Source organism: Choloepus didactylus, chromosome 7 (genome assembly GCF_015220235.1).
Source record: "Choloepus didactylus isolate mChoDid1 chromosome 7, mChoDid1.pri, whole genome shotgun sequence".
Lineage (NCBI taxonomy): Eukaryota > Metazoa > Chordata > Mammalia > Pilosa > Megalonychidae > Choloepus > Choloepus didactylus.
The window spans coordinates 56,621,926-56,634,804 of NC_051313.1; the positions used below are offsets into that span (position 1 = coordinate 56,621,926).

General features: G+C 37.4%; 1 protein-coding gene across 1 annotated transcript; it reads right to left on the bottom strand.

The window, feature by feature from the left end:
* Positions 1-9,501: 9,501 nt before the first annotated feature.
* LOC119540321 (BBSome-interacting protein 1) lies at positions 9,502-10,457 on the bottom strand. Its single transcript, XM_037844449.1, has one exon. It carries the CDS (start codon positions 10,376-10,378, stop codon positions 10,166-10,168), a length of 213 nt encoding a protein of 70 aa, XP_037700377.1. The 5' UTR covers positions 10,379-10,457; the 3' UTR covers positions 9,502-10,165.
* Between the last annotated feature and the right edge of the window lie 2,422 nt (positions 10,458-12,879).

Consider the following 12,879-nt stretch of genomic DNA (forward strand, 5'->3'; position numbering starts at 1 on the left):
ATTCCCACCATCTAGCTTTTTCTTCATTCCCATTAATGTGGAACTTGTTGAATGAGGAAGTTGATTGGCGCTGGCCAGTTTTGACTTAGCTGAGTGGTTTCCTGCCTCTAGGCCTTGCAGATCTTTTAAGAGTTTCTTTTTTTGTCAACTATTTATTTCCCCCAATGGACCTAGATTTCTTCCAGTTCCCCTGACCCAAACAAATATTTTTCTAGTCCCAGGTTATGTATGACTGTTTCTTCAACTTCTGGGCATGTGACACCATAAATTCAGACTCTTTTTGAAGGGGGCTTCTCAATCTCCAACATCTTTTGGGCAGTACTCAAAATGACACCACTGCTGTCTTTCAATTATGTGCATCGTGTTCACGGGAAACGTGGAAGTCCATGGCAATACCAAATCAGCACGATTTCAGTAAAATTTCTAACTAGAACATGAGATAACTAAAGAACCAAGCTTGGGAATAATCAGGCATCATAGAAAGGCCTCAAGAGGAGAACTCAAGTATATTACATAGGTGCTAGCAACTGGAAAGAATGTGTTCCTTGGTTCACTTGAGTTAAATTAACCCTTGTAGAGAGATTCTCATGTGCAAAATTTAGGACTTGTGCCTGCCCTTTGACTTTACTTGGTTAAAAAAAGGAATTTTCAGGTAGAAGAATACTTCAGGAATCCTCTGCTTAGACAAACACAAGTGAGTCTACTACACTACAAAATTATACACCATAGGAACCCCAAAGAAAATCAGGGTCCCCTTAAGAGGGACAATTGGATACTGGATGATCAAAGCTATCCAGTATCTACTAGTCAGTTTGAGGTTAACTTCTGTTGCTTGTAACCAAAGAGCCTTGAAATATAAAGGTCAATAGTATGAAGTGTCTATTATGACAGACTTGACAATTTTAACTTCATATTTTAGGCAGTTGGAGCAATGGACTGTTTTTAAGAAAGGGGAGAATATAATTTGACAATGTTTTATTTACTTTGCTAGCTTTATTATTGTGATGAAAAATTGAACTATTCAGTATAAAATAATTGAAATCATTTTATAGAAAAATAACAATATATAAGTAAAATCACTTAAAATCCCACTGCCCCGAGATGACCAATATTGACATTTTTGTACACATCTCCATTTTGCATATGCATATGGTTTGTTGACAAGTTCAAACTAAGTGAAATATTAACATTATATTTTCCTACAATGGCTGGGTTAGGGAAATTACAGATACCTGTTAAGCAGTCATCATGCAGACCTCACCTACTCCTACCTCCTTCTTTGGGGAAGTCACAAACACATGCTGAGCAGCCATCTTCCTGCCTTAGCCTTCCAATACTCCCACTTCCTTCACTATGGTTGCCATTCCACAACCTGGGAGAGATGTTAAGTCTAATGAAAAGGCCCAGCTAGACTGTAAACCAGGAATTTAAGAACAAGCAGCCCCAGTTGCTTAGCAGAAGTAGGCTCACACCCCCGGGGTGGATAAAAACTGCTCTCAAACATTATAGATTTGTGTCACATCTCTGGCTCCAAGAGGGGAGAGCGAAGTTGCCATTTATCCACCCTGACTTGACCCGAAGCAGTTTTCGGGCACCCTGGATGACCAGCTGTGCTGGCACTTCTTTCCCTGCTCTTTTGGACCCTTGGTTCTGTGTAAATGGCAAGGAGATTATTTGCCCTTTCTGGACTCTTTATTCTGTGTAGAGGGCGATTAAGGTAGCATGTATAAAATCCACCCTCAGCAATGCCGGAAATATGCAACATGGCCGCCAGGGCTGATGCAACAACAGCTTAAGTTACCCTCAGCCTTCTTTACGGAAATAGTTCGCGCCAAAAGTGCTAGTTCGCGCCAAAAGTGCTAACCTTACATCTGCCATCTACCCTAGCAACAGCAGCCACCAATCCTAGACCGCCACGAGCCCTTGCTAGCCACTTCCCCTTCTCCTAGAGTATATATGCTCTGCCTCTTCAATAAAATTTTGCAGCTTGATCAGAAACCTGTCTTGCTGTCATTCCTCGCGTCTCTTGTCCCATACCATTCCTCCCTCACAGGATTCGGAGTCTCTGTTGAACGTCCCGCGGGCCGGGACAATTCTGTGCAGGTAATAAAGGAATTATTTGCTGAAAGTTTCTGTTGCACCCTGAGTCTATGTTTCCACTTATTCTACAGGCTGCTTGGAATCATGTTCTCTGGAATCACTTTTTCCTAGTATTTAATGCAATATCAAACATTCACTGTCATACTTTCTTATCATTTCAATCCAGTTTAATACTATAAGATCATAGCTCATTTAAAATCTTTCTCTTCATCACAGGCTGGACTTTGGTTTGAGGGAGTTTGGAGTGGGAGGAAGGCTTGGTGGGCTTTTATCCTCTTCTCCAACTCCAAATGTGGGTATAGGTCCTCTGTTCCTGGGAGCATGGAAGGTGAATAGAGGGAAAGAGATTATCTTAAGTAATGCACGATATGTAGGTGGGGAGGGATGACCCTATACCTTCTCTGGTTTAGTCTAGGTATAGCTAATACTGGAGACTTCTGCTGATGCAGTAGTATATCGCCAAGGTCCCACCACTAAATAGATGGCATGCTAGAAAAATGATAATTCGTGGAAAGTTTATTTACAAAGGAACTCTTATCAAGAAATGGATAAAGGGAAACCACAAAGGATAGTCCAGCAATCTGGACTTAATGCCAATCCGTATCCAGTAAGATACAGAGTCTACTCCCAAAGGGAGGAGAAGTTCAAGTGGTTACCAAAGCCCAGAGGATAACATTCACGTAGAATTGGCTAACCTGAGAGGAGCAGTGATATTTGGTGGAAGGATACATTCTAGTCAAGGTGACGTTGTAGGAGGGAGAAGGAGGAAAAGTACCTTGTCTTTAGACAACCAGAAGTAAGGGGGCCTGGGAGCCTGTTGATGGGATCTTTAAAGATAAGCCAATGGGGGAAGAGAACAAAGTGGAATGTATTGAGTGGGTCTGGGGAGCATAGGTGCAATGGAAGAAATCTGGCTCAGGTTAGCAAATGTGTCCTCTGGGCCCTCCTGTAGAACATAATCCTCTGAAGGGTCTCCTGACCCCATATAAAATATCTATTCCACAAGCTCATTTCCCTGGACTTTAGGATCCCTTCTTCATTATCTGCTCCAGCAACTTTGGTATTTCATTTCTGGTAAGGATGGGATGTTGATTTCCCCAGCCTTCAAACAGTCATCCTAGTAGTGAGGCTATCATACCACATCCCTTGAGATCCTTGAAAGAGTGTTGAGGTTTGTGTCCTGAGAAAGTGCCCCCAACTCATTGAAGTCTTACTTATCCAGTGCTACCTTCCAGTCCCCTCAAAATCCAATCACGTGGGTATTCTCAACACTTCATGCTGTCTAATTATTTCAGTTCCTCTGGGGGTACAATGTCTTTCTTTCATTATGAAGCCCCCTACTTACCCAGCCAGGTTATGGTGGGTTTAACTCCAGTTATTTGCCTGGAAGTCAAGAAAGGAAATGAGGGAAACTCCTGAAGAGAATACTCTTGCCTTGGAAAAGAAAGTCCTCTGTAGTGCTTTCCTGCACAGGAAAAAGGCTAGCTCTCTATAGGGTGGGGTAGGACAACTCTGTAGGTTCTAAGAAAATAGGGAACTCTGAAGAGCCACAATCCTTAGGGGGCATCCACCTAAGATACTGCTATCCCCTGTTTCAGGACCTCAGGTTTTCCCAACCAGGGGTCTGAACCAAGCACAACAGATCAGTCTTTAAGCATTTTAGTATTTGTTCATGTCTGAAGATTTGTACCTTAATTATTAGATTCTAAGTTTTTTCCTCATCTGTGTCTGATCACTTATTGAAGGGAGTAAAGACCTGTCTGTAAGCCACCAAGGAAGGCCTCTCACTTTGCTCTTCATTTTTAACTTTCAGTTTCTCATTATTATCTCTCTAGGACATCAGTGCAATTTAGGAATAAACAGCCTATTCCATTAACCTTGTATATGTTGTTCTCTCTTGCTTTTTATGTGACTGAATCACTGCAACAGCTGGGGTATTCTCCTCCACTGAAATATTTTCCCAAGTTACTTCCAAAGAAATTTTTAACAACGAGCCAACACCTTGTGCCAGGCATTATTTGTGTTCCACATTACCACTTGGGATACAGTTCTCCTTGCCAGCTGGGCAATGAGTGATCCAGTCCCTGAACCCCATCCTGCTATCTTCATCTCACACCACTTTCGGTTCCAACTGTGTCCCCTGGGTTCTCCAGGAAGCAAATGCAAAAACAAAGCGATAGGTACAAGTGATTTATTAGGGTAATATCTGTGAAAGATAAAGGGGAGAGAGAGCAGGAATAGTCAGAGAAAGTCCTCAGACCACAATGCAGGTTTTATACCTGCAAAAGGAGAGGGGGGATGAAGTATGATTTGAAGGAAGAGCTTCAGGTTGTGGTGCATCTCTGAGAATATCTGGGTCAGCCCAATAGGGAGCACCAGCACAGAGATTACCCATAGAGGAATCTTGAGCTGGCTCAAAACGATGAGCCCTTATATGAACAGCATGCTCAGTGACCGTCGGGGAGCTGCACAGAAAGCAAGTTGCCTTGGCTCAACTCATGGGTTAGATTTTGAAGGCTCCCAAACTGAAGGCTATCAGCTAATTTCCCTCATCATGGCATGTTCTTTCTCAAAAGACCTAACAGACACACCATTAGGATGTCAACTGGTGCCTGCTGCCATGTCAGTCCACAGCTGTTCACAGTTTTCTACTATGATAGGGAGTGCTTAAAACAACCTCTAGTCCCAGGTTATATGGAAATAACTCTCTACATTATTCTTAAGCTGAAGGCCATTGAACTCTATCAATAGTAAATCAAAATAGTGAATAAACCTTTACATAATTTCATGACAACTAAAATAGTGATGGTTTCTTTTCTCCCTCTACACAGAAGCAGCTGAGTCTGGTACTGAACTTGTGAAAAATTTTATCTCCAGGAGTTGGTACAGATTCCAGACATGCTCATACTCACAGTGACTCAACTAAATCCAGATATTAGAATTCACAAATTACCAGGTTGTCCAGTGTCCTTGACCCAATTTTCCAAACAAATATCGAGTTTCTATTCTACCACATGGTGGCATTTATTATTTTAGGGTTAATCTATCCACAGTTCCCAGCTTTTAAGAAATGACAAGAGTTACTCAACCTTCCTGTTTCTTTGCATCAGTTTCAGCTATCATGCTTTTATTTCATTAATTCACTCACAAAATTTTCTGTCTTCTGAGTGAAAACAAGCTGGCTGCCTCAAGAAGATCTAGTCTTCCAAACAATCATTACCCTGCTTGTGATAGGACTCTTTTTTTTTAATGGTTGCTACTGAATCCTATAACTTGTCAGAGGAGCTATGCTCTTTTAAAACTCTTTCAAATGTATTTAGATATTCAAAAGAAGTGTAAAACAATTATGCATAACAGGATAAAATCTCTTTCTGTTACATAATCATTTTTTATAAAAGTTTTTTATCATAGATCGTTAATGAAATATTTTAGTAGAGCAGAGGATAATTGGGTTTTTAGGCCTCCCCACAAGTAGAACTTTATGGTGAGGCTCACAACATAATATTCAGGCAGAAATTCACATCTTTTATCAGTGTTCAATTCAAATATATTATTGAGTCTCTACTATGTACAAAACTGTGTACAAAAATCATAGAAGGTGTTCAAAGGCTATGACCCAGAAGCTCATCCATATATGCTATAACTCAAATGCTTCCGTGTTACTAGCAAGAATACATTTTAGAATCAAATTTATTTTGAGTTCTATCTGTATTGCTTGCTTTCTCTGTAAACCTGGACACTGGTCTTTGGTATCTTCATCAGTAAAATGGACATGATTTAAAAATATCTTTTGTATTGGTTAGCATTTTGCTGTATAAAAACCCCTATAGAAAGGCTCATCATTTTGAGCCAAATAGATTAATATAATAATTTATTTGCTAGTTATTCTGTGGGACATCAATTTGATTTGGGTTCAGCTGGGATGGACCATCTCTGTTCCGTGTGGTGGGGCTCACTCTTGCATTTTTGGGCCTCGCAGGGATGATGAGTAGCCTTTCTCCATATAGTCTCTAATCTTTCAGAAGGCTTAGTTCAGGCTTGATCACATAGGGTGGAAGAGATAGAAAGCTCAAATGTCACTAATCTAACATCTGCTGAAGTCCTTTTTTGCTAATGTTGCATTGAGTCATAGTAAGTCACATGATCAAGTCCAGATCCAAGGGATTGAGAAAGACTCCTTGTCTTGATGAGAGGGCTGCAAAAAACAAGCAAAGGTTATGCAAATATAGGATTAAGAAGAATTTGTGACTTTCGTTTTGCAATATAACACACTTATTTAAAAATTGCTTTGTAGCCCACATTCATGATTTCACTAGATGTTTTGAGCACCTATTTTATATGAGGCACTATTCTGGGCACTGAGGATTCATATATAAATAAGGAAAAAAACTCTTGTGCTCAAGAAGCATTTACTCTGAGGACATAAAGACAGGTAATATGGGCAATTAGAATGCTACATGCTGTCTGCCATGTTAAGGGTACTCACAGTGTTGTAAGGCAACATTGAAGGAGTAGTGAACCCAACATTTTGTGGGTGGAGGTGGGGGGGGTAAGGTTATGCTCTCTGGAGAAGATGACCCAAAAAGTAGGTTAATGTAAGACCAGGATGCCCATCATCATCACTTCTATTCAGCAAACTACTGGAGTTTCTTGCAGTGCATAAAGTGCGAAAAAGCCTAGAAAGGAAAAAGTAATGCAATAATGATTTGCAGATGATTAAATTATGTACAAAATAAAAGAATCTACCAATTGGAATGAACATTTGGATTTGAAAAAGTTGCTGGGCAAAATTTATTATATAGAATTTAGTTGGACTTTATGCTAGAAAACAATTAATTGTACAATATTTTAAAAATACTACTAACAATAGTATCAGAAGACCTCAAATATTTAGGAATAAGTCTTATAATAGATGTATAGGATTTCAGCACTGAAAACTCAAAACATGAAGAGAAATTTGAAATTTCTAAATAAGTGGAGAGATTATACCAAGTTCATTGATTGAAAGTCTCAAAATTGTTAAAATATCAAACCTTCCTAAATGTATCTATAGAGTCAATGTTATCCTAGTCAAATTCCCAGCAGGTGTTTGTTGTGAAAACTGATGAACTTATTTTAAAATTTATATGGAAATGAGAGCATTTAGAATAGCCAAGGCAATGCTCAAGATGTAACTAAATAACTACCAGAATTGCTAAAATAAAAAAGACTGTTGAAATCAAGTGTTGACAAGAATGTGGAACAACTGGATCTCTCATACATTATAGGTAGGAGTGCATATTGATATAACCACTTTGGAAAACCCTGTGGCAATATTTCTTACATTATAATACAGTAATTCCATATCTCAGTTTATTCCCAATGTAAGTGAATGTGTATCCACTAAAAGATGTATGTGCCGGTTTGAATGTGTTATGTCCCCCAGAAAAAGCCATATTCTTTGATGCAATCTTGTGGGGCAGACATAATAGTGGGGATTAAGTTGGAACGTTTGGATTAGGTTGTTTGCATGGAGATGCGCCCCACCCAACTGTAGATGATAACTGATGGGATATTTCCATGGAGGCGTGGCCCCATCCATTCAGGGTGGGCCTTGATCAGTGGAGCCATATAAACATGCTGACTCAAAGAGAAGGAAGTCAGTGCAGCTGTGAGTGACGTTTTGAAGAGGAGCAAGCTTGCTAGAGAGGAACATCCTGGGAGTAAGTCATTTTGAAACCAGAACTTTGGAGCAGATACCAGCCACGTGCCTTCCCAGCTAACAGAGATTTTCTGGACGCCATTGGCCATCCTCCAGTGAAGGTACCCAATTACTGATGTGTTACCTTGGACACTTTATGGCCTTAAGACTGTAACTGTATAGCCAAATAAACCCCCTTTTTATAAAAGCCAATCCATCTCTGGTGTTTTGCATTCCGCAGCAATAGCAAACTAGAACAATGTGTAAATATATTTATTGCAGTTTTATTCATAATGTAACAAAACTTAAAAAAACACTAATGTCTTTAAACAAGAGAAAGAATAAATTATGATATATTCATATAATGGAAAACTACATGACAGTAAAATGTAGTCACTGCTGATACACAAAATAACATGAATCTCATAAACAAGTTAAGTTAAAGAAGATAGACATAAAAGAATATATTGCAGGATTCCATTCATGTGAAGTTCAAGAACAGTCAAAAGTATTCCAAATTTGGTGAGTAGAGGAGTAATCTTCAGTTGATAAATCAGAGATAGCAATAGTATTAGTTCATTAGTTAGTTAGCAATCATTGAGTTGTACTGTGTGTGTGTGTGTGTGTGTGTGTGTGTGTATACTGGAATATTTATTAAGGACTCATTAAAACATAGTTGTGTGATTAAATACCAAATTCTGTATTACAGACTGCAGTATTTTAGAACCTTAAGTCTGTAAATTCCCTCTTAAAACTGTGGCAAAGTAGATAATTTTGCTTAGGAAAAGTGTCACTAAAAGGGTGCTTTATTTATGGAATGATTTACAATTGATTTAATTATTTTCTAAACATATATGCTAAACAGAAGAAACAAACCATATACTTATGCTCTCCCTGGGAATTTATTCAAATACACGGTTTTATCAGATTCTGATGATTTCTGGCTCTTTATTTTGGGCACAAACCTCTCTTCTGGGCTCTAGAACATCATATTCAACTGCCTATTGGTATCGCCTACTGGTTGTCTCATATAATTCTACTTCTTTTACTAGTACAACTGTTAGCCAGTTGCCCTTGCTAAAAATGCTTGTTATGCTGATGCTTAGAGTGCTTGGAGATATGGACAGAAGGACATTTGGAGATGCTAATCTAAGACATGAACCCCAGAGTGTGCCCTGGTGAAGATAAGAGAGGAACCTAGATGCTTAGATGTACAGGAGCAGAAGAAGCTAAGAAAGACAAGCCCAGAGCCATTTTGGAGAAAGCCATTTTGAAAGGCAACCTAGGAGCAAGGGACCAGCAGACACCAGCCACATGACTTTCCAGCTGACAGGGGTGTTGTGGACAACATTGGCCTTCCTTCAGTGAAGGTATCATATTGCTGATGCCTTAGTTTGAACACTTTTATGGCCTTAGGACTGTGAATTTGTAACCAAATAAACCTCCTTTAAAAGAACCAAAAAAAAAAAAAAAAATTTGTGTTAGCTTATACTCTTTCTTATTTCTTCCCATTTTAAAATCAATGATCAAATTCTATAGATTTTATTCAATAATGATAGTATTTTTAATCTGGGGGGCACCAACTAATTTTGAGGGCCACAGTAGATTTTTATATCAGTATTAATTCTTACAACAATCTTTAATGGTATTTTTTTTTTATTAAATTCAGTTTTATTGAAATACATTCACACACCATACAATCATCCATGATATACAATCCACTGTCCACAGTATGATAACATAGTTATGCGTTCATCACCACAATCTATCTCTGAACATTTTCCTTACATCAGAAAGAACCAGATAGCCAGATAATTCTTAAGTTTAAAAAATTAGCTTAACTAAAATTATAGGCGACTATACAGAATAGGTGAGGGTTTTTTTAAAATCAAATTTGTTAAACAGTTTTGTCATTGGTTAGGATCAGTTGGTCAGGCAAGATAGCTTTAAAGATGTAATGATGCATAAAATTGGTAAAACATGTTAGGTAACATAAAAGCCCAGCATGCATATCTTGTTCAAGATGAGAATGTATCTTCAAACGCAGGCTTTTAATAGAAGTGTGATGAGCCTCTGTATACAGAAAGTCGCATTTAGATACTTGGGCCTAAGAATGTTATCCATAAAACTGACAGCAATAGGAATGTTGAACAATAATTTACAATTCTAAACATGCAGGTAAACAAACTGTAAAATTTGGTTTGAAGTTTTGTGTTCAACAGAAAACAAAATTTACAAATTCACAATATAGGTTTCATCAGCCTTGGGTATTTTTGTATTATTTATATGAATACTATTGGTTTTATTACTATTTTCGGCATACAGATGCAGATTATTTTCTAGTTATTAAATGGTGGGGTGCTCATGGAAGTGCTAAATCATCATTCAGTCAGTTATTTGCTGTTGTTCCTTCTCTGCCATTTCTTGTTGGCGAACTGTATCCTGTGCGGCTTGCTGCATTTTCTCCAGTTTTTCTAGAGTCAGAGATTTTAAGGGTAAAAGTTTGGGTTTACACAGCACCATTGTGGTTACATCTTCTACAGACAACTGCCCTTGTTTTGGAAGAACTTCTCGGAACATTGACTTCACTTCTGCCATATCTTAATTGTTGGACACAGTGATTTTGGAGTATTGGATACAGTTCAGATGGATGCCTTCCCAGACGGCTCAGCTGTTGCCCGGGCAACGGTGAGCTTTAATGGTATATTAAGGGTCCAATGGCGGGGGGTGGGGGAGAGGGAGAGAGAGAGGGAGAGAAAGCAAGAGAGAGAGAAGACTGGCTTATAGACATTTAATAACTTGTCCATGTTAAAACACATTGGCCCATAATTGATTATTCAAAACCAGTTGTGTCTGTTAAATCTGCAGCTTTCCCCTTCTCCAAAGAGCTTCTTAATCTCTTACCTATTAACATATCCTTTTCTGTCCCTTCAGCTTCACTACCCCATAACTCTAGTTCAGCTGTTTATAAATTCTTACATGAATTATTACAATTGCCTTCAAGCTGGCTTTTCTGGTTTCATTTCACACCCCATCAAATAAAACCAAGTTTGAATATGTAACTATCCTCTGTCAAAAAGCGTTGATGGATATCTATTACCTACATGACAAAAATCTGAACTCCTTAGTTTATCACGAGTTAGTCCCACCAACATTCCATGCTCTTCTCCACTTATAGTCAGTCCTCTGCCCCACTCTTCCTATTTTCTCCCCTTATTTCTTCTTCTTAATAGCCTGGAAAATTCTTGTTAACCTTTGAGTTCTCCACTCACATTCTTTTTTCCAAAATTTTTTTCTCCGTCCCTCCTCTCAACCCACCCTGGTAGACTCTGGTGTTATTTGCTATGTTTTTTCAAATATATTTTGCATTTTCTTATAAACTGATTGTGTTTCAATTATTTTTCATGTGTTTGTTTTTTCACTGTATTATAAGCCACTTATGAGAAGATACTAAACATTTATGGTGCATAGTATAAAGATTCAATAAATAAGCAAAACCCTCAATCAATTAATAAAATATTTTTATTCAGAATAATTTGATAATTTCTTTAAAGTGGATAAATAAAAGCACATAATTTAGTAATTTTTAAAGTTTACCTTAAATAATTAATAGAAGAAAGTTTTTATTTGACAACAGAACCTAATAACCTGGTAACATTAACACGTAGCTGATTGATTATATGGTTTTCTTTTTTAAAATGTATATTATAACCCTTTTAAAGATGGAGTTGTGAATTGTACATTATAAACTGATATCTCTGGCCCAAATGGGGCTTGAATTTACATTATGAATGTCCCCTAAAATATTAAACTTACTGCACTTAGATGACTTCTATTAAGTTTGTGAATAACCATGGAGCTTCTGTCACAAGGTTGTACACATAAATCAAAATGCGAATTGATGACTTTATTTTAATGAGGTATTATATATACACTACTCCATACAATGCCTAAAGTACATTTTAAATAAAGCCAATTTTCTTTTGTCACCTTATTTTTCATACATGAATGAAACCAAATGAAAAGACCATTGTGTTAAGATACATCAGATAAAACTTGTAAATATTTCCAAAACAATACAAAACTTTCAAAATGTATTGCTCTTTATTAATTAAGTTATAATACGAAAAGAAATAAAGTGAAACTTTACATTTGTAGCTATAATGTTTATGCCTTAGGATTCTGTTGCAATATACCTTCAGTTAATGGAATATTTTTTCTTTATTCAAGGATGCCAAGCACAATTTGTTTTGGGAATTGAATTTAATTATAGATTTTTATTTTAAAAGGTGAGATAAAATCATGAAACTTTAATTCCTCATGTGCATTATGATTTTTAAAGTACAGAATGAGGGCGTTGTTCTACATAGTTGTAAACTACTTCTGTCCATTTTTGTAGAAATCTATTTACTGAATGTGGTAATATGTTTAATCATTAATGAATGTAAGCTTTTATTATTTAAAATCTAACTTTAGAAAGTTTAGTATTATAATTATTATATAACTATCATATAACATTCACTGATGATTTTATATCTTAGAATTTTGAGGGTGGATATATGCCTCATTTATTAAAAACAAAAGGATTGAATTTAGGATATTACTAGAGTATATTAGGCTGAGAAATATGGCCTATCTGAATCCTGATCTGTCCAAGACATTTCTCCTGTTAATGAGAGGATGATTATAAATGGAAACAATAAACAACGAATCATCAGCTCTGTTGGACTTCTGCAAGAAAACTGTTTTAGTTCCCTAAAGCTGATGAAATGCAATATACCAGAAATGGTTTGGTTTTTACATGGAGATTTATTAACTTATAAGTTTAGAGTTCTGAGACCATGAAAAATGTCCAAATTAAGTTATCAATAAAATACTTTCTCCGCAAATGCCGCTAAGGGAGATCCTCAACTCAGGTGTGGTGACATCTGCTGGTCTCTCTCTGGGGTTCCGCTGCTTCCAGCTTCTGGCTTCAGTGGGTTCCTCTCTGAGCTTCTTTGTCTTCTTCTCTCAACTTTTCTGGCTCTCTTTGCTTCTCTGTCTGTCTTAGCTTCTCTGGGGGTCTCTGTATTTTCTCTCTGTTTTTTATCCTCTTATAA

Excerpts from the sequence above, each read along its gene's own strand:
- LOC119540321 (XM_037844449.1), bottom strand. The coding sequence starts at position 10,378 with ATGGCAGAAGTGAAGTCAATGTTCCGAGAAGTTCTTCCAAAACAAGGG.